This window comes from Phalacrocorax aristotelis, chromosome 1, assembly GCF_949628215.1.
Source record: "Phalacrocorax aristotelis chromosome 1, bGulAri2.1, whole genome shotgun sequence".
NCBI classification, from domain to species: Eukaryota; Metazoa; Chordata; class Aves; order Suliformes; family Phalacrocoracidae; genus Phalacrocorax; species Phalacrocorax aristotelis.
In genome coordinates, this window is record NC_134276.1 from 86,200,233 (window position 1) to 86,222,702 (window position 22,470).

Here is a 22,470-nt window from a genome sequence, read left to right on the forward strand (position 1 = left end):
ATTCTTAACTCTGAGGCTATTTGCAAGGGAAAGGATCGGGAGACTTGGAAAGGGTGTTTGAGTGGAAGAGGTTTATCTTGCTCCACTGAGAGGAAAGGATTACAGGCATAAAACTGTCTGTTACCTTGGAGAAGCTGGAGTCTTGAGATTTTGCCTCCAAAGCCTTGGGGATGCAGGGAAGGAAGCTATTTTGTTCAGATTAAAGACAGATGCAGCTCCCTGAGAGAGGCTATCCTCTCAAATTAGTGGATATTGTAAGACATTTGCCTCTACTGGCGTTAGCCCTGCACCGACTAGGTGCAAATGAGATGAGAATCACAATAAACATGTATTAGAAATATCACCTGGTTATTTCAAGTTACTCCTGTTCCGCTAATTTACACTTCCCTGGATGTTTCACACTGTGCATTAGTGACTCACAATGATGTACATTTACACACAGCAGGAGAAAAATTAATGAATTCCATCACTTCCCTTATTTGGGAGACTTTATGCCTGAGAGAGAGCTCCCTCGTTTTATTATGCCTTTTGATCTCCACCGAGTAATCTGTTTTCCCCTTGGCAGAACTGTATAATTCTTGCTAATTTAATAGGAATTACATTTATGCACTTTGGGCAGAATAAGCCTCATTATTTATTATTTCTCACGCAGTCTCTTCAAACCAGGCCAAATTCCACCTACCTGACCCCGGCAGGTAGGCATGCGTGATGACTAGCGTAAAATGCTGAGGTAGTGGACGGCACACATACATGCAGCAACTCAAGGAGAGGTTCATGCCAGGGAACCGGGACAAAGAGCTTCTGAGCCTTCCCTTCTGCATGAGGCATCGCTTATTGCATTGCGCAGCCTGTGCTAGGCAGGAAATCATGTAAATAAATAATTATGGCTTTTGTTAGGTACGTCATGGTGCCATAGGCCCCACTTGGAGCACTGTCATAAAAAAAGTGGCAAATTCCTGTGGCTACATCTTTCTCCAAGAGCCTACCAGTAGCTCCGAATGATTTCTGAAAAGACATAAGCAAAGAAGTAGAGAGAGTTAGGCGTGCACGCCTATTTATTGGAAAAAACCTGCCAGTTATGATTTTGCATTTGTGCTGAATACTGAAAGCAATTCTCCTTTCTCTCATGAAAACCTTAAGCAGGATCATTATAGGACCCACACGGCTTAGTTGGATCAGTGTAAGTAAATGAGGAACGCATAACTTCTCAGATTTTTGTCCTTTGGGGGCACGGGTGGGATTACTCAAATATTGGTAATTCTAATGCCTCGATGAAGCAAAACTTCACTTCAATCTACACACTTCCTTCACAGCTTGTTAGCTAATACGATTTTATTCCCTTCAAACCTCCCACAATTCTTAAATCACTTTTCCAGATATATTTTCAGAAGACACTTAAGTGATTTGGTCTGGCTTTGTAGCGGAAATAACAAGGGTAAGATCAAGCTCATCACATGTATTAAAAAAGGAGCAGGGGCCAATTTTCAAATGCGGAGGCTTCCCGCCGCTGCCCTTTGAACTCACCAGCTCCTGCAGAAACAGGTCGTTGGCCATGTGCACGATTCGATCCACGTGGATGATGCCCCCGATGCTGTTCACCTCGACGTCAGAGAGGAACGTGAGAACGAGAATAGCTTCCACCAAGAGCTGCCTGTACTCAGGCTGGGGTACGTGGTTCAGCACTGACTCCACGTGCACAGCAAACTTGATTTCGCACGGGGTCATCTGCCAAGTTTGAGTGGAAATGGTAAGAAAAACTGACAAATCCAAAAGACTAGCTCCCCACATCCTGCAAGCACTTAAACATATGCTCCTCTTTGCACATGGGGGTAGACTGACTGAAGCGGACAAGATGTTTGCGTGGCTCTAGCACTTACAGAAACTTTTTGCATTGCTAGGCCCTGATCCTGCAAACAGTTACGCAACGTCCAGGAGACTGCTCCAGCCCTGCAACCCATCACACACACAGACTTCAGTTACATACAGGACTGCTGATGCTTAGCTGGCAAATTAACTCTTTGCTCCTCATGCTGTGGTCTCACGCACTCTGACTCCTAAGTATCTTCCTGGCAGCGCAGGTTAGTTGCAAAGCCAAAATTACTGTTGGGTTTTAAAAATAACCACCTGCTTAGAGTGAATGCTTTTCCACACAGAGATACAGCTGTATTGTTTGTAGAGCAGCCTAATTTACACTGGCATACGGAGCACAGCTGTATGGATGTTACGTGAAAGGCTGCTGCCTTCGGAGGTTTGTGCTTATTTCGTTTGATTCCTTTAAACAGCAAAATTACATACTGTCTAGGTCTGACAGGCTAAAAATATAAGCCTATTTATCTATACAATAGGAATAAATAAAGCTCTCCATTTTGCGAAAAAAGGTTTAATTTTGGCAGAAAATTCCAGCTCCCCTCTTCAGCTGTTACCACCATCCCTCAGAAGAAAAGGAAGCCAGAGGCAAATCTGAGGGAACCGGACAGGACAACAGTCTCAGGCACACAAGCACGTCTCTTGTGCTGACGGATTACTGTTCACAAGAGTTTGTTTTATAGACGTGAATTCAAAACTTGCCAGAGTGCCTAAAGACGGAGTGGCAATCCAACTATGGAAAAAAAGTCTAAGGAAAGGTTATGGATTTAAGGAGTCAAAGCTTTGGTTAGAAACAATCATCCTTAACTGGTATTTACTTTTGAGACTGTGATGCCAAAATACACTGGCTGCTGTTGTGGCATATTGAAAAAAAAGAAAAGGCAGCAAGCAGCGTGTCTGCTTCATTCCAGCAAAGCTGTGCTCTTTCCTCACCCCGCCCGAAGGGCTGCCGTCAGCCACCCTCTTTCAAGCACTGCTCCGTGGGTGCACGGCGTTGGTGACGGTGTGCAGAGGGCAGGCTTGGCAAAGGGGAAAACCTGCCACAAACCTGCTCCCAGGCCTGCCCAGCAGGAACTCGTCTGCACAGCACTGGGGAAGCTGGCAGAAGTGCTGGGGGAAGTTCCAGATCTTCTAACCTTCTTAAAACCAAGGATCTGCAACAGCAGCCCCACTGCATCTTACACTGTCAAACCAAACATTCAGTCAAGGGGCTAGAAAATCGCTGGCATTTTACTGTACCTCTCTGGTGGTTGAAGAAGGAAGGACATAGCCGTCAATGGACAGACCATGGCACTGAAACAACATTTTGACAATGAACAGAAATTACAGTTCTTGAAAGTAAACCTGAGTGTTCTCTCACACCAGCCAATATGTAACAACCCTCGGTTAAACAAAAAAACCCCGAAACAACAAAAAAAAAAACAACACAAAAACCCCCAAACAACAACAAAACCTGTTAAAAATATTATTTCACTTTTGCTGAAGAAGATACTATATCACCTGGCAAACATTAGAAATAGCTTGATATGATATGTAAAGAGCGTGCTGTGTTCTAGTCCAGCTACTGAAGGGGAGGAAAATACTTAGAGCCCCTACAGCAAGGGGCACACAAAGGAGGAAAACAATTCAATGAGAACATTCTGTGGGAAAGGATGTAGAAATAAAAGATCATGCAAAAGCATGACAACAGAGCACGAAAATGAGAACCTTTAGTTTTCATTTTTGCTAAAACAACATTTTGTTAAGTGTTTCAGATCCAGGGCACCACAGCTCAAGGATGTCAACATGTTGCGGTGTTTCGACACGGGCCACCAACAGTGGGGGAGCGGTGGTGTTAGAAATACCAAGTGGGGTAGAAGAGAAGAGTGACAAAACCTAAACGGTGAGAAGGCAGGCTAAGGAATGACATTTCTGGGTACCTGAGGAACAAAAATGCGCCAAGAAGAGGAGAGAGCTTTTATGAATAGCCCAAAGAGAGTTTAAGAATTAAATACTGAAGACAACTTAAATAAGCACAATTGGCTTTAACAGCCAGAAAACCATTCTAACACTCCCAGCTATTTCGTCAGGTCAGGACAGAAGTGACGCTCGCTCTACAGAAAGATCCCATTAGTAAATAGCCACGAGGTCATACATGACTCATCTTGGCTGACATCAACACTAACAGCTTCAGCGTAAGTGATTTTAGAAGGACAACCAAAATCAACCTGAGCTGCTGATGCATTTTTTTCCCAACTGTGTAGGCATGAGCAGCTCAGTGCTGCAAGCTGCTGAATGCTGGCTTTCGTCCAGGAAAGCAGAACAGGTACATAATTACTTTGAAATGAGTAAAAACTCCTAATTCCCCTCTCCTCCTTCCTGAAAGTTGCTTCAACACATTTCCATACCCCTGATCTCCACGGTGCTGGCAAGGGCTACTTTTCACTTAAAAACAAACAGAAAAATGTTAAGAATGCCATACAGCTCAGAAGAGCCAGCAAGAGATCTCAAGACATTTTGGAAGAATCAGCGCAGTTTCCTACCTCATTCCTCACAGCCTTTCCGAGCTGGAGCACGCGCACCGCACTGCACTGCGGTGCCCCTCAGTGGCTCTGACCACAACTTGCATTAGGCCATTGGCGATGCAAAACAGACGGGTGGAACAGAACCGTTCAGCCGAAATGCAGTGCCAGCAGTTTCAGAGAAAAACACACTTTCAAACATGTGAACTTGTGTTAATGGAGCCCTTTTATGTTCAAGAGACACACTCCTACTAATGATTCTAGTTTCCACCTGTCTTCCAGCTGAAGACAACTTCAACCCCTGGCAACGTGCCACTTCTGGACCTCCACCTCCCCAAGCTACCGCACAGCTTGCTTGCTTGCTTGCTTCCTGCCCTCCACAGCTGTCAACTTACCTTCTGAAGGATTTTCCACACCTTCTCATAAAAGCCAACAGGAACTCTGTTAATAGCACCATCAAGCCTTCTTCTGCGCAGCCACTGCCCTCGTCGGTCACCCTGGCTTGTGTCTCCATTGGAGCCAGTAGGAGAAGTACTAGTGGGAGACGGAGGAGTACTGCCCCTCTGTAAGAAGCATTAAAGCCTTTGTTAGCTGTTTTCTACCACCCCAAGTGCTACTCACGGTGAATACATCATTCTGCTACAATGAGACCTCAGAACCAGGGCAAAAATACAGGCCGTGATGGCATCAAGATGACGGACCAGGATCGATCCGTTTCTCTCCCCTTCACAACAAGCTTCACTTCTCCAGTACTTCAATCATTTCTCAATAAAACAGACAAGCAGTTCAACAAGGCAGAACCCAGTAAACTTCACTGTTTGGTTCAACATAACGCACGACTATTTTAACAAGCACGAGTTGGCTGCCAGGGCAGTGTCACTGGTTGCAAGATGGTGGGATTTACAGGTGGGTGTGACTCGGACTTTGGGCTCAGTGTCGTAAGGGAACCAAAAGGTCTGTGAGTCCAGCACGAGAGGTCCTCCTTGCAAAAGGCTCTATCAAAGTAAGTAGATTAAAAATTGATTTCACATGGTCACGTAATCATCATACCTGCCTCTCTGTAAGTATCAGTCTTGCTTCCTTTGTCGTCACTATTACTCTATTATTTTACTCTACCAGACTTGGAGTCTAAATTAGGCAGCAAATAATCTTCAAAGTTGTGGCACTACCATCAAATTCTTGTTCCAGTTTCCACACATGCAGCCTGTCTACTCTCTGTTCCCAGAGACCATGCTCTCCTGTTTCCTCGTTCCTTTTTGCACACCTATTATTTTCAGTCCAGAAAGGACTTCACTGACAGCCCCACCTCAAATCCCATCATCTCTGAGTAAGGAACTGCCTGAGCAAAGTACTGGGGAAGGTGGGAAATAAGAACGAAAGCTGTATGTTTGCTCACTGACTCCACACAGCCAAGCTCTGCAAAAAGACCAGCAAATGCAAAGTCCATATTAACTTCTATTGGTGTCAGTGAGGCGTGTTCCCTTGATGGCTTGATGCATGCTATTCCCTTCCACTGCACACTGAGACAGACAGAACTTCCTCCACCCTGTTGCGCAGAGCTAGGGGATGCAGGAGGTCAGCAGGAGAGTGGGTGCCAAAGAAGAAATCCGTCTGTATACAATAATTAATCTGGCCACTCAGCTGGTTCAGAGAAGCAAAGATCTCACTGAACAATTCTGTGCACTTGAATCAAACACACAGTTGAAGCCTGCCTTTCTGCACTGGTATGTGGGAAGAGACAGGCAACAGCAACCTGGCAGTTGTCAGGCCAGGCCACAGGGCTAGTGGTGCTCTGCAGTTGGGTATTTAGGACAGCTGGGAGGTGTGCCATCGACAGCAAGCCTGCAGACACAGAGAACCGTGAATCACAACCGCCAGTTTAAAGTGCACGCTTAGCTGCAAGCTTTCCGTCTCTTCATGACAGATCTGGAGCCTCAGACTTACTTTAAATTGTTGAGGTTTCTGTTGGTAAAATATTTAAGCAATTATCTTCCTTCTTAACAGTGAGAGCTTAAGAGGAGCTACAGTTCTCTGCCTTGAAAGAAGATGACTGCCTGAGGAGATACCCATGCCCATAAAACCCCTGTCTCAGCAACCTGAAGCTGTTCTGGGTTCATTAATGTCCAGAGACTGCCAGCGTTTATCCACGCTACATTACTTTTAAATACTGATGACACCTGTAACATAATCCACCATCAAGTAGCTAAATCTGCTATAGTGCTTTATCTGCTACAACTGCTTAAGCTTCATAAGAACTAAGTGGATCTAATTGTGAGACTCAACTTTGATTAAAAGATTACTAATGAGAATTGGTTCCCAATGAAGATGAACAAAACAAAGAGGTAGGGTTTGAAAACAAGTTTTTTATGCAGGAGAAGCCACAGGAGGTGTCTAGAACTAAGACCTGTGCACACACACACACGTATGGTGAAAAGCAGGTGCAGAGCTACAGACGGTGTTTTACCGTGGAAGCGAACATGATGCTGGACATGGAGTGGCCCTCGTGAAAGAACTACAAAACAAAAAGAGACACCAACACATCAGCCAGCCAGCCACGACAGAACAGGATGCAAAGAAGGTTAAGTGACCCATCTGTGCAAAGACAAGAAAGATGGAATAAGCTCAGGTCCTCAGGGGAAAGCTGCGACAACCCCTGGACTCTTGCAGTGCTGCACTTCAGGTGACTTTGAGGCAGCTGCTGCCGATTCCCAGGATCACCATGCGGCAGACCCTGCCGTGCAAGGACCCTCCATGATTGTGGTGCAGCCACAGGCTTCCCACGCCATCCACCGAGCTCCAAGCATGGCCAACACAAACTGTTACAGTTCAGGATGCATGCAAAAGCTTCCCTGTGACTCAGGGCTGGGAGAAAACCCCAGGCCCCCCGCTTCCATTCCCCATTCATTGCAATGTCAGCAGCTTCTCTTTGCACGAGAAGGTCATCTTGCTGCAGAAAGTCTGCGGGCTGCAAACTGGGTGGGCAGCACTAAGCAAACAGCTGCAAGGCAAAATTTTTGCTGAAATGTGGATGCACCACCTCAGACTTACAGCACTTCTCTGTAACTGTTCACACCAAGCAGTGCCTCCTAATTAAGTGTTAATCGTTCAGACCCAGGCAAAGGCTTGATGTTCAGACTCAAGAAACAACGGCAGCAAAGTAAAGAGCTACAGTCGCTCAACACCTGAGCTCTAGTGCAGAGATGTTAGCGCTAGTACTTGAAATGTTCCCTGTAGCACAAATTTGATTTTCCCCTGCCCCCCCGCCAAAATTAGTATCTAGTGAATTATTCAGAGAATGCAGTGAGCTGTATCAGGAAGCTGCCTGAATGGCAAGGTGGGGGGAACAAAAATAAAACCAGCCAACTCCTCCTCTGTGCAAAATACCAAGTTTCCATCTAATGCAAAAGCAACACAGGAAATACATTTCCAACCTCAACAAAGGTCCAAGCATTTCAGCTCAGGCCCACCTCTGTATTGAAAACAAAATAATGCTGCCACCTAGTGCCTCGCCCTTCTTCCTTCCTGGGACGGCCCTGAAGTCAGACACCCGCTGTACGACTGCAAGCCCTGCTCAGAGCGAACCCCCAAAGTCACTTCAGGGCCAGTGGAAAGCAGCTAGCAGCACCTTCACAGCCACAGCCGTACAGCGAGGCTCGGCCACGACCACGCTCAAGCAGTGGTATGGCTCAAACATGGTGACCAAGCCTCACGAGACAGACACCGTGCGTCTCACAGGTGCCTTTGCTTCCCTGTCTGACCATGTCCTGTGAAGAATCATCGACTGAACTTTATTGTCACCATCAAATGCTCCGTGCCAAGACCATGCAGAAATGCCACTCCTTTCTGAAGGCTTATCGAGCAAATCTGTTTCATACAAAGGAAAACATCATAATCTTCCTCAGAAACTTAAAGAAATGGCCTAAGATTAAATGAATCGGTCTTGATAAGCTCTCAGAAGAAAGGGTCTTCAAAAACATGTTTCTAATACAGAATCACAGCATGGTTTGGGTTGGAAGGGACCTTTACAGATCATCTGGACCTAGCTCCCTGCTGTGGGCAGGGACATCTTTCACTAGATCAGTTTGCTCAAAGCCCCATCCAGCCTGACCTTGAACACTTCTATGATTCTATGAATGATGGGGCATCCATAACTTATAAAATCACAGAATCATTAAGGTTGGAAAAGACCTCTAGGATCATCAAGTCCAACTGTCAACCCAACACCACCATGTCTCCTAAACCGTGCCCTGAAGTGCCACAGCTACATGTTTGGTTTTTTTAACACCTCCAGGGGTGGTGACTCTACCACCTCTCGGGGCAGCCTGTTCCAACTTCTCTGGGCAATCCAGTGGCTCACCATCCCCATCGTAAAAAATGCCTTCCTTATGTCCAATCCAAAACTACCCTCTTTCACTCTAAATCCATTGTCCTTTGTCTTGTCATAACAGGCTTTAGCAAAAAGTCTCTCCTTTCTTATAAGCCACCTTTGTATACTGAAAGACCACAACAAGGTCTCCCTGGAGCCTTCTCTTCTCCAGGCTGAACAACATCATGCCATTCATTCTTATAAATGTAGTTTACTTGATCAGTACCTCACTACTATTTATCTAGAGCAAAAGAAAATTACTAATAGAAACATAAAAAGAGAGAAATCAAAAAGACTCATAACAAAACATTCAGTTACATTCATTCAGAATATTTTGGAGGTATTTTCTAATATATTACTTCATATGCTTAGCTGCTGTGTACTTTAAAGTACTGAACTTAAATATATATATTTAGTAGTAATCACCCTCCATTCCTGAAAAAAAAAAAAGAAAACAAACCAAGATCTTTTTTTCCAAGTGTATCTCTTCCAAAAGGCACATGGACCACATTAGCAACTTGTGCAGATTATAAAAACGAACACTGTCTGCATGAAAGCTTGATTTGGTACATCTGACCTTTCCTTAGCTTAAGACGATTAAAGAATTGTTTTAAAGTTGATGCCATGAATGCACTGAAGTTTGTTCAAGTTATTCTATATTCCGCATGTGAAACAAGAATAAAAAGAAAGTACAGTTTTGGAGGAAACATCCCTTTACTGCTTTCTATTTAGTGATTGGCTTTAAAACAGAGCATCTTTGGAAACTTCTGTCATTTACCAAGAATCTGTGTGGCATTAAAAACAGTAGCCTAAAATTAACACACAAAATCCTAACATAACGCAGTACCAGAAAAGCTGCATTTTCTGACGAGCATTGACAGGAAACACTCACCTGCTTCATCTCACTCTTCAATTTAGTAATACCACTTCTTTCTGTTTTGGTTGCTCCAGAATGCCCCATTTCATGAATAGAAATTGCAGGGCTAGATGAAGAGGAATCTACAGGTCGCACTAAAAGAAGCAAATGGACATTTTTAGAATTCTAGGGTGTAGAAAACCAGATGAATTTGTATCTAGAAGTTATAGATAAAAGCATATCCTTTCACAAGTGTACAATGCTCTTGGTGACAGTATCCTCTCAAATCATGCCAATAGTTCACACCTGATTACCTCAAGTCAGGGGCCAAGATCCATAGCTGGATATTGGGACCTGATTTTACAAACCACTGAGCAATCACAGCTTCAGAAGACATGAGAGTTGCAATGAGTCTGTGAGGGCTTAAGAACAAAGCTGGGAGACAGCTGAAGTGCCAGTCAGAAATACCTGGGCATCACAGACTTGCTCCTTGAAGGCAGGTTAGATATGCTCTTTTTGTGGTCTTCGTTTGGTCATATAAAATTTATTTATTTTAAAAGTTTGCCTTCATATCACTGAAAACTTGATACAATCTTATTTCAGTGCAGGACAGCTTCCATCATGTGTTTTGTTTATTCCACAGCAGGCATACACAGGTACTGCCCACCTGTGATTAATACATCACCTATACCTCTATTTTACATGCCAAGAGCGTAGATTCCTACTCATAAGACAATCTGACTTTGTATTTATAGTTCTCGCTTAACATATACAAGTACCCAAGTGGACAACTTACAGCTTCTTTCCACACCAAACTCTTTTCCACTGAGAATATGGTGTAGGAGATTTTTCATATCAAAGGGACTTAGATTCATCAAACTCTCTGAAGCTTCTTCACCTAGTTAAAACAAAACAAGAAGAAAAATAAAAGATAAACATTGCTATAGGTTGCTTTATAGGTTGTTCTCCTAAGTGAACTGCTGACTGAATGAAGTTCAGTCACAATTCCCTTATGGCTAGCACTTTCATATTAATTTTCCTTAAAGAGTTGTCACATTTCAAAGAAAATACATTTCAAGACTAAACAACAAACACTGCACGGAAATAACACTAATTGCATTAGTGAATAGTATGCTGCAGCTTGTGTGAAATCTCACTGACGCTGATGATGAGAAAGCAGTTGCTCCTTTGTAGAGCAAGATCGCTTGGAAAGGCGTTACAGCCATCTCCCAAAAGCAGATGACGTGCAGATCTAAATTACAGAGCCAGAGGCACCCAGTAAAGAAATGCATGCATGTGGAAGGCTTGTGTTGTATTTGATTAAAGGATCATGCTTGTACGTGGGAGAGAGAAAAAAAGCACGTACGCACACATGAGCACATGTGTGTGCACAGACAAATCTCCCATAGGAGAACGTGGAAAAGGCAGCAAAGAAGCTGAGGGCAGTGTACAAAGCAGATGGCTTTTAAGGCTAAGGAGTAACAAACGGGATCCCAGGAAAGAGAGGCTTTGCACTGTGAACAAAGCAGCTTCTGCTATTCAGCTACAGGTTTGGGGGAAACATGGCTTTCTGAACACTCTTCATAGAGAAATAGAATTATCTCAGAAGATTACTTGACTCCTTTTGTCAGCTTCTGCTAAGGGAGGAACGTGCCACCCCCCAGCGGCAGCTCGCCACTCAAGTTAGAGAGCAGCAGCGCCCAAAGTCAGCTCCATCTAACCAACTCCCAGGGACCCCCCCTTCACTCCAGGAGGGAGAAAACCAGGGGGACCAGAAAACATGCTCCAACAAAGTGATGCCCTTTTAGGGCGTGCTAGGGCATTAGGAACGGTAACAAGAGCTGAGCCACAAAAATCCGGCCTAGATCGTGCTCCTAAGTGTCACCATTTGACTACATATTTGTCACATTAACTTGATTTCTTCTTATGACTGCTCCTTCTTAGACTTGCGATCCCTTTAAATGGGGAAAATTCTTCAATGATTTTTCAGACCTCTCTTCAGTCATTATTTCACTCTAGTTTTACTTTTCTCTTCCAAAATGAGTTTTAAAACATTTTTGTCTTGCACTACTTGTTTTTTACCCAATTCTTGGGGTTTTATAGGGCATATGCAACGCCTTGGAGGCCCATAAGAATTTTTCTTTACTGACCTCCTGGCAAAATAACGTATTGCTAGCTGAAATCTAAACAGCAAATATTTTTCAGCTAAGCACATTCAAGGGGAGAAGGCTTACACATAAAAGAATACCAGAAGTTACTTTGAATAATAACAACCAGAAGCATGAATTAGGCTCAAATATTCAGAAGATACCTAGTGTTCTAATTCTCATTGACCTTATTGGCATTGCGTCCCCAAATACACACATGCACGTGCAATTTGACGACCTGAACCTCAAACACTTACTGAACGTCAGGGGACTTAATTATTTAATAACCACTTCAGTTTGAATAACTGGGGGGGTGGGGAGGCAGGAATCTTTCATTAAGTCGAAAAGAGAAGTTATTTTCCAAGTTTGTAACTGCAAATGCTGAGTGAAGAAGTGAATAAAAGGATTTAACACATACAAATGAAAAATCAACCACTGAAGTGAAGCAGAAATAACAGCTTAAGTACCTTTATGATAAAATAGCTCTTACCTGAGCATTTCAGACTCTGAGCCAGCTCAGTGGCCATCACCTGAATTATCAGACCAATGCGGAGCCTGAGCATCTCCACAAAAAGACTAGGCTGTGACCGGACGTACATCGCCAAGTACATGATTATTTCCTGTAAGGACAAATCCATAAGGGCACCCATTCAGAGTGGGTCCTCCTGGCTCTCCCAGTCACAGAGCGAACACTGGCACCACACTGGGCACAGCTGGAAGAACGCTTTTTACACATGCTGCATACCTGTGTCAGGACTGCAATACTGATGTCTTGGCCGCTGGCTTCATAAATAAGATCTGTGAGCTCTTCAGGTGGCAGTGGGCTGCAAGAAGGCAAACCACAGTCAGCAGTGTCTCAGGCACTTGCCGTTAACCTCTTGAACAAGCACCGGAGCCAAGTCACCCAGAAACATCTTTGCACCACAAAGGTGCCTACGATTCTGCCTGGGTGGCTTCAGTTCCTTCTGAAGGTGAGGAATAAGTTGTTTTAAAACAAGCTAAGAGCAGCAGAATGGTACCAGCAAGAAGAAGTAGTGCCGGCTGCTTCTGTAACTGAGGCAGAGCTCCAACTTACGTGGTAATGATTTTCTCGCGGGGTTCTGGTGGCAGGCCCACTGTAAGCTGCTTGTGGTGCGACAGAAGGTCTGTGCATGCCTAACACAATGGGACAGAAAGCAAGAGACCTTTCTCTGAGCCATGTGGAAGTGATACAGCTTTTAATTTCCAAAAATGAAGCACTTAAAAAGTGCTGAAGTGCATTCCTGTTAATTACCAGACAGGGAGATCCAGCAGAGTGCTGTTACCTAGTTGCCAAAGATCCCCTGAGGTCAACAGGTCTATGAGAGCCTGCCCAGGCTGAAAGCTTGCTTCCCTGCTCAGTGAAACTGGCTGCATAATGACTAGGGATGCCAGTGGGGTTGACAGATCAATAAAGGACTTTATCATAAGATAAATGTTTGTTCTTTATTTAAGACAAAAAACATTTTTAATCAACGAAAAACTTGGCAGTATTAGCTAAAAAGAAAAAAAAAAATCCTGTGTACTAATACATCTCTTAAAACAAACACACACCAAACGCATTGCGTCACGTTCCTGAATGAGGCACCCTGAAACATTGTGAAATCAGTGGTTCCCCCAGTACCACAGTGTCTGCTCTTTCGTATCAACCCTCCTTTAAAAGCGGGTGTTCAGTTTACTTGTTTTAGCATCCTGAATCAAAGGACCTCACAGAACAATGTTCCTCTGATTTTGAATAGTCTATTTTCCTTCCCTTAGCATAGAACAAAACAGATCCTGCCTACTCTCCTCCTCCCCAATTCTTCGTCACAGTATCTTCCCAATTGAACATACACAGCCTTCTGTGAGCATGTCTGTACTGCTCGTCCATCATGTCTTGAGGATGGAAAAGACATTACGGGCTTAATGAAGTACCATGCAGGGTGATTATCACGAATTGTCACTAAAATAGGGCACCCTAGGTGTGACAGTCAAAGCTTCAAAAATGGCCACGAATTAGAGAAAGAGCTCTTCAGAAATACACAGGGATAAGTAGGAAATTAAACAAATACTTCAGAGTACTTGAGGGGAAACATTTTTATAGCATTCAAAATCAAATCTGTACCCTTACAGTGGATCTTTCTTGTTACCATTTAATAGTCCCCGATATTTTAATGCCTCTGAACTTCCACATCCACACACACGGCAGACTGTCTGCCCGACGGGATTCGAATTGGCAGAACATGTTTTTGCATCGTCACTAGCACCCTGACATACTGGTGCTCCAGAAGTGTTCATGCTATCAGAGCAGCAATAGAGAATTACCAAGACAACTACGGCTTTCAAAGCAGAGTTAAGCGTTTCCAATTAACAGAGCTGAAATGAAGCCTTCAGAATCATTTGCAGTGTGACGTCCTCAGTCCATGCCAACATTAGCACAGTTCACAGTACAGATGAAAGGCAAAGCTGTCGTAATAAGATTTTAGATCAGAAAAGCAACTGATGTTTACTGAAAAATGCTGCACTATGTAAATTGTGAAGTAAGACCTGAAGAGACAAGCACAAGCCCCACTGGAAAACTGGTAGTTTTATCTCTGTTTCCAGACAGGAAACTGAACCAGCATTATTTATATTTCATACCTCAGCCAGGACTTCCACTCTCTTTTTGAGTATACCCGAAATGTAACGGATCAAGCCCCATTCTTGATTAAGGCCTGCCTTCCTGTAGAGCTCGTTGAGAAGGCAATGAACAGTGACGCCGTACTGTCCATCCAGCTCTGTGTCCCAGTCAGCGCCTCTGCCAGAAAAGACACAGAAGGTAACTGTCATCAGATAAAATGCTACACTGCTTAACCTCACCATGCACCAAACAGTCTGATTTTGATCATATTGCTCATTTTGCTGACAGAATTAAGTAGCACATGGGACATACAGGCCTTCACCAGAGATCAAGATCAGTTATACGTGGACAAAACCCTCTTGATACCAGGAACTTTTGTATTAACTTGAGCACTCATTTAGCCATGAGCCTGTGACTTCGAAGCAACCACCCGAGGGATTTCCCACCAGGCTTTGAACTGCGCATGCACGCAGTTTGCTGGAGGAATGCTCCATGTGGTGCTCTTTCAGAGCAGAATTCAGCAATATCTTCAGTGCTGCTGAAGGCTGCACCCATTTTTCAGATGCCTCTAAGTTTTTTGCCCTGCCTCTTTCTTAGCTATTAGCTAAGCTTCTACACTGCTTATGTCATTACTGAAAAAGCAAAGGAGATTTCTGTTCCTCTCCTGGTTTTGAAATTCACCATATTACGGGTTCTCTTTGATAACATTTTGAAGCATCACAGAATGACCTTTCAACTTCTGCTAGAGGAACAGAGTCCACCAGAAGTCCGCCTGCCTGCCCAACAGAGAATCCCTGATGACACAAGTCCAGACAGGAAGTTAAGGGTGTTGCATGTAGTGAAACAACAAAATTATATCGTTTCAGGATTTTCCCTTCCCTTCAAGAGAGGCTGCTAAACATTTTGCTTGGGAAATCAAGAAGATCAAAGAAAAGGTCCTCACAGGAGAAAGAATAAAATAAACAAAAATACAATCTTAGCAGCAGTAAGGAAGACCAACCAAAGCTAACTTCCTGCCAGGTTCCAGCAGTATTTTCCTGCACAGGCAAAAAAAGCCCAATAAAGGCATTCCAGAAGATTATTCCATTGGTTTGTATTTGCATTTTGTTCCCATCCAACCAATTTAAATAGCAGCTGTTCACTAACCCCAGCAGCTGGGGTTAGACTGTTTCCAAGAATGTTTTGAAGAGCACTGAGTTTTAGCCAGTGGTGCGCTTAAATACGCAGAAGCATTAGAGGAAAAATAGTGACTACTTATTAAAAATTGCATTTTGCTTTTAGTTAGAAAGTTACAAGATGATGAAGTTGTATAAAAATCACACCAAATCTTTGCGAACTTCACAGAGTGCCACAAACAGAGCTAGGTGTTTTCTCATTCATGGAAACGGTTTGTGCATTCACTTGTGAGCCTTGGAGCCTGTATGTATTCGTAACTGTGTGCCAATCAACTCTGAAATACGTACAATCTTTTTTTTTTTGTATCAAATTATTGATGTCATCAAGCTAACTGAAAATATTCTCACTAAAGCACAAAATAGTTTAACCTCTCCCCTCAAAACACAATCCTGAACAGCAGAAAGCTTTTGCATGAGAATAATCAGATAGATGTGACCAAACGTAAAGATGCTGAAATCTATACTCGGACAACTCACTTTATTATATGCAAGATATATAAGATATCTGCTTGATCATGGAGCGTTGGACATTCCTTCAGCTGCTCAACAAGCTTCCTGCAATCCAAATCACCGTGAGCGTCTTTAGGTAAATGCAAAACATTTTCACAGTCCTGCTAACAAAAATGGATTAAAAAAGAAAAAAAAAAAAAAATCAAAGAAGTGATCTTGAAAAAAGTAGCAGATCAAATTCAAACTGTAACTTCCATTTAAACAATACAACAGACTTAACTCTGCACTTGAAATACAGACATAACACATAGTCCTTGCCAGACTATGGCAGACATGAAAAGGAGTCTAATCCCAGGAAACACAACACCCAGAATGGAACATTGCCTCTAGTTTTGGTTCAGTCAACACGGAAAGCCATTTTTTGGACAAAAGAAATATTTTGTCAAAGAAGAAAACCAAATTACTTGCCTGCTTTTCCTGTCATTTGCTGTTACTTGTAAAGAGAAAAGCAGAAGGATAGTACCTTTTTTTAGTTGAAATAATTTAGAACTTTTTGAGTTCCATCTCTAACTTGTATATATGTCGTGTTTTATGAATGCAGATGTTGCCATCATAAATTTTCCAAGCTTATTAAACTAGCATGTTAACTAATCAGATGATGCAATCCTGTGGTGAGTTCTTGGATGAAGAGTTTTGTTTAATAAGCTATCCAGCAATTTACATGGTCCTAAAATACCATTTCCGCAAACAGAGCCTGTAGAGCAGAATCCTTCAGGAGGGTGGCTACAGCCTCCTGTAACCATGCTCAGCAGCTGGTCACGTGCACTAAGACAAAACAAGTGCCCAGCACAACCCCATCTTCATGCCTTGCAGTGGGATCTGGCTGGTGCCATAAGGACAGCTGTCCTTTCACACACTCCCCACACACCCACTCTTGCCCAGACATTACCATAAGCAGTATTTCTTGGAGAACATCTCTAAAGGCCGTGAACATCCCATCCTTCCCTTTGTGTGTTCAGTTAGAACTAAAGATGATGACTTAACTTTTGGCCTTTAAAAATAAGCACCTATTGAATAATTTTCTGTTTGGCACACACAATTAAGAATTTTCCACTTGATAACGTCTATTTAACCGAAAAACATTCACCCAGCCAAAAAAAATGAATTCCAAAAAAAGGGAGCAGCTATCCAGGAAGAACGGCTTGTCTATGAAGGAAAATGAGAACTAGCATAGGGTTTGGCTGGGAAACACAGGAAAGGCCACAGTATTGCATCCTAAAAACACAAACAGCATAAAAATTCCCACAGCTTACCTTTGTCTCAAAGAAATGGGGATTATCAACCAGATTCAGAGACTTCCGGTGAGTGTTCAGAACTTTAGTAGGAAGTGACATAGACACAGCTGGAAAGCAAAGCCACCAGAAAAAAGTCCGTTTCAGTAACATGAAAATTGAAAACACCTACATGAAGCAAATATACTAGGTAAAAACAATAGAAATACCTCCAAGACTCAAACTATAGAGGCAACGCTTCTGAGATGCTGTGCATGGAACTCGGAAACAAGCTCATGTTCTGACCCTTATCTCCTTGCAGGCTTGCTCTAAGAGCTCCCGAGATCAGCATGTCAAAGGTTCAGGTGCTACATGCTCAACTGATAGCTCTTACGGCGATGGCCCGTGCCTCAGAAATCCTACAGCCCAACGACCTGACTCTGCTAAGCGCTTTAAACATTTTAACAGGAAATATGTGGAGAAAATGGTCTAACTGGTAAGACATCCAAATTAAAACGATACTGCGAAATGCAGGCTAATACTTCGTTAACTTACTATGTTGAATTCAACAGAGGATCAGATGATGTGGCACATGAAAGATGGGAGAAAAGACTAACAAAAAAGCTTGGAAGTTATTAATTTACCCTGAATTTAAGGGAAGCCTTCCCCTAACCAGGGCACTGAATACCTCATACCTACATATAAAACAATGCATATGTTGGAATCTGCTTATAAATTCAGTCAAAGCATTATTTTGGTGTAAACCCTCCAAGGAGTCTATTAGAAATGTAACATAATTAGGAATACTGCCCTCCCTCTCTACTCCATTTGTTCTTACAAATTTAAAAAGTACTTGCACATACTTATGTTTCTTTGGCATTGAAACATTCCATTTCACCACAGCTTTTTAAAAATATGAAATGTATAAACAGAGACAAAAAAATATCCGCTGGTTCTAAGATTCTATCCAGCTGAGAAGCAGTAGCTGTTTCCATAACATTAACTTTGATTAAATACTATATTTCATAGCAGGTTACTTATGTATTCACTAAGACATGAGCTACTGTGGGAACATGACAGTAACTGCTTCAGACTCATTCTTATTTCTTGATAAGTACAACATACTCATGCCATTAGTTCTTTCTAAATGTAAGAATTTTTAAATACTTGAACTTAACCCTTGTGTCACCCAAAGCAGGTTTTCTCTTATCATCACTAAATAAATAAATAATAGGGAGAAATACCTGGAACCTCCAAGCCCTTTGTCTTGGCCATTATTGACAGTATCTCTTTTGTGGAATGGCTTGCACTGAACACAGGTGGTTGATTCGCAGTCTTTGAAGTTGGAGGCAGGTATGACTTCAGTGCTGTACTCTGCAGGACATCATTTATATACTGATCCAGCTCATCCTGGCTTTCTGGTGTGACATACATAAAGGAAAAGGTTTATTAAAGGTAAAAATCATTATTTAACAGTGCTTTCTTTTTCAAGCACACCACTCCATTCTTGCTTATATAGAAGGGCACTGAAAAATTCAATATCATAAGCAAGAGGTTTTTAACCAAATTGGAAAGTAAAAAAGATTTATCAGTTTTTGACACTGGAAACAGTTACATTATGAAGTTGTTTTTCCCTTTAAAAGGAGACAAAAGGGTTTTTATCTTGCTAGTAGTCCACAGATCACGATTGGACTCTACGACCTTAAAGGTCTTTTCCAATCTAAATGACTTTATGATTCTATCATCTCTTCCACACAAGCTCTTGTCTGTGACTCCCCACAGTCTCTTCCTCCCTCTGGCCTCTTCCATACACCCCCCATCTGCTGACTCTTCAACTCAGCTTTACTGCAGCAGTTACTGGTCAATGCCATACTACGAACATAGGAAGAATATGCACAAATTCCTTCTCCAAACTAAGTCATATGGGTACTGTCCTCGGACTGATGCATGAGAAACCTGAATGACTATCAACTGCGCACAAAATAAACTCTGCATTGTAGATAAGCCGAGTCTCTGCTGATAAACTTGACAGAGAAAAAATTTGAAGTGAAAAACCACTACCTTTTTCACAGAAATCTGCCGGATAGCCTCCATATTCACTGTCAGGACTATTACGGCCTTCATTAGGGTAATCAAATAGTTTGACGTCACAGTCTGGATCCAGGAAGCTCAGATACGTATGAAAAGAGGTAGTAAGAAATTCTGACAGCTTGCCTATCTTCACCCTGCAAACAGGAACACATGCCAAAGAGCGTTAACATCCACCATTTTGATACTGATTAATGCCTACTGATCTTTCAACAACAACTCCAAATTTGTGAGACCTACTGTTAAATCTTCCTTTGGTAACTACAAAGCAGCAGATACTGATACTGAGAATACCAAATGCAAAACAATAGTTGCAGACCCAGCTGGGTACTTTCTGCTTAGCTGCTAATTGAACTTGCCTGTGTTATGGTAACACCTACAGGCCAAACTCCAAGCATAATTATGCAGGGTGTTTTATATTTATATGAAGAGAGACCTTGAACAAAGACCTAAACTCCAAGGATAATGCATGAGAAACTGGGGCTGAGGAGTTCCTGTGAACAGCAACATCTTTTCACAAAACTGCAGTGCTGCTGAAAAGAATAAAGCATACCTGATTTTCAGAGGAAGATATTGTTTGAGACAGGGCAAGCAGAAAGAGAATAGGGAGGTACTGTGGCATCATATTAAATTGCTTTTATATGTAGACAAATGGAATACATACGCTTGCAAGTACTACATGTAATGCATGTTTAAGACATGTCCAATATCTGTGAAAGGTAACTACTTCTTAAGAGCAGACGCCCAGCCAAGACAAAATTTTTGTATTTCCAAAGGTTTGACATTCTTTTTTCCTTCTCCATTAATGGCAATCAGAGGTGATACACCCTTTGGGATACAGATCTTTTCCATTGCACCTGAGGTCCATCTACCATCTGATTGCCACATAATAACTAAAGCTGAAACTTCTCTCTCTGCAGAGCTCTAGTACAAGGTCTGTGCACTATCACAAGTTCAAAACTGAAGCTTGTATAGGATTTAATTAAAAAAAAAAAAATCATGGAGAAAATCATTTGGGGGTTCTGACATTACCTTGCCCCTCCAAAATAACCATCCTCTAATTTTCTTATGGTGGCAAGAACTGCTGGATGAATGTCAGTACCATCATCAACTAAAAAAGAATAATGGAAGAGTTGAAGCTTACCAACACATTCTTAAAGTATCATGTCCAAACAAAGTGGACTACTGGGTGTTCTCTACAAAGCAAATCAGACAAATCTAAAACAGAACCCACAACTGTTATCAATACTAGCTTATCCAAAAACCCCAAACAAGCAACCAAACAAAAAACCCTGAGACAAGTTCTAAAGGAATTTCTCAAGACAAAAACCAACCCACTCAAGACAAGTTCCAAAGGGATTTCTATCAATTTTTGTTGGACAGAAATACTATGGAGACAATGGGGAGATACAAGGATACAAAGGGGCAGGAAAACCAAAATTAAATACTACCATGTCATCCAAATTCACCGTACACTTGAGAAAGTTAAACTGTGCTTTCGATGTTAAAACTCAGATGCTGAAACAGTTATGCTCCTTGCCTCCTCTCAAACCAACCTCTGTCCTACTCCCCTGCAGTAATCTACTCTGCTTGAAACAGAGAAAATTCAGTTTACCAAGCATTGTGTTGGTGATGGGAAATGTCAGGGTTGGTCTCCCCGTCATCCTCCAACAAGAGGTGAGGTAAGCCAGCTCTGTCTTCAGCATCTCTACAATCATCTGATTGTCTAGAGCCAGATAGAAGTGATGCTGGTCAGTAAACTAGAGAACAAAAAAATATGGCATATGAGTATCTGTCAGTCCTCTTCTTACTTTTTTCCATCTCTTCCCTTAAATCATTCACAAAAACCATATGACACAGACTGTGTAAATTAACCTAACAAGGCCTGCCACTCTGGAAAAGAAATCCATGCTTATGCAGAGTCCATTTTCTTACGCTTGTAGGCTGACCATGAAAGAAGCAAACCATACAAGCAAAAAGCAGACAATCACACTCACAAAGTAGAATCTTCCCAATGATGAATTACAATAACCTATGACCTGGAACAGGGAAGTACTCTAAGTGTGGAAGAAAAAGCTAAGAATAGCAACAAAACCAATAAATAGGCTTAAGTGCATGCTGAGGACTGGGGACTACTAACTATATGTCTCTTGGGAACAATCTGAAAGTTGGGCAGAACACGGAAAAGCTGACAGTTGCTGTGGAAAAAAAGGTACATTAAATGTACAGTGGCAAAGTGGGCTGTTCCCACTACAGAGGAAAACCAAGGACCACAGTAAGAGACTATTATGGCTACTTCAGGAGCTGGAAACCAAAAAAGCTGGACAAACAATGGAAAGTATGTCAAAGCAGCCACAACAAAAGTTAAGGAATCACATAAACTTTGAGGAGGAGTGGAAAAAGGAAGTTGGGATGTAAAATAAACATCAACTAGTAAGACACATAATGGTCAGGGAGAAAATATCCTGTAAACACATCAGAAGTAATATGAAAATACAGAAACTGTAGGTCTATTAGTAAAGAAAGAAAGGAGGTAGGAAAAGAGGATACAGACAAGCTGAATAATTTGATGCTGATTTTACTGGCAGAAGGAAAGTAGTGAATTATGACCTGTAATACTACTTTTAACAAAGCAATAGAGTCCAGCCTGAGTATGGGAAGAAAAGGTTAAAAAGCACATAAATTCAAGCTGGCAAAGTCCAGAGAAATTACTTCACAGAACTTAAGGAACTAGCCAAAACAATCACTGAGCCACTTGCAATTAGTTTTGGTAATTCAGGAAGAACAAGTCCCAGAAATCCAGAGAGAAGCAAACACACTGTCCGCCTTTAAAAAGGAAGAGACAGAATCCATAGACTAGTCAAGCTAATTTCAACGCCTGAAAGCACAGGAAAACAAAGCCAACTTGAGACTGCCAAGATAATTACAAAGTGATGAAACAAGATGGCCAGTCATATAAAAAAAAAATCTCAGCAAACCAGTCCAATTTCTTTCACTGGGAGCAGCTAGATGGTAGGTACAAGAAAGTGGCTGACATCTCTCAACTGTTGCAAATTTTCACACTAGTGAGCTGAAGAAAAAACACCTGAGAAGGCAGAACTGCTTGAAAAACTGTCCTCAAAAGGGAGTTATT

The 22,470-nt window shown here is 42.2% G+C and overlaps 1 protein-coding gene across 2 annotated transcripts in view; it reads right to left on the bottom strand.

Moving 5' to 3' along the window:
* Positions 1-474: 474 nt before the first annotated feature.
* Positions 475-22,470, bottom strand: part of PHKA2 (phosphorylase kinase regulatory subunit alpha 2) — a 45,519-nt gene continuing 23,523 nt past the window's right edge. Inside the window, exons 16-31 of one of the 2 annotated variants that reach the window (XM_075096505.1) lie at positions 20,953-21,097; positions 20,370-20,448; positions 19,311-19,474; positions 18,494-18,667; positions 17,292-17,380; positions 16,006-16,142; positions 14,374-14,530; positions 12,812-12,891; positions 12,482-12,560; positions 12,227-12,356; positions 10,386-10,487; positions 9,626-9,744; positions 4,763-4,930; positions 3,106-3,159; positions 1,525-1,725; positions 475-1,005 (exon numbers count right to left, since the gene is read on the bottom strand). In XM_075096505.1, coding sequence (XP_074952606.1) covers positions 832-1,005; positions 1,525-1,725; positions 3,106-3,159; positions 4,763-4,930; positions 9,626-9,744; positions 10,386-10,487; positions 12,227-12,356; positions 12,482-12,560; positions 12,812-12,891; positions 14,374-14,530; positions 16,006-16,142; positions 17,292-17,380; positions 18,494-18,667; positions 19,311-19,474; positions 20,370-20,448; positions 20,953-21,097 — 2,052 coding nt within the window. In that variant the 3' untranslated portion in view covers positions 475-831. The remainder of the gene's footprint in view (positions 1,006-1,524; positions 1,726-3,105; positions 3,160-4,762; positions 4,931-9,625; positions 9,745-10,385; positions 10,488-12,226; positions 12,357-12,481; positions 12,561-12,811; positions 12,892-14,373; positions 14,531-16,005; positions 16,143-17,291; positions 17,381-18,493; positions 18,668-19,310; positions 19,475-20,369; positions 20,449-20,952; positions 21,098-22,470) is intronic. The other variant, XM_075096495.1, reaches the window with a different exon arrangement.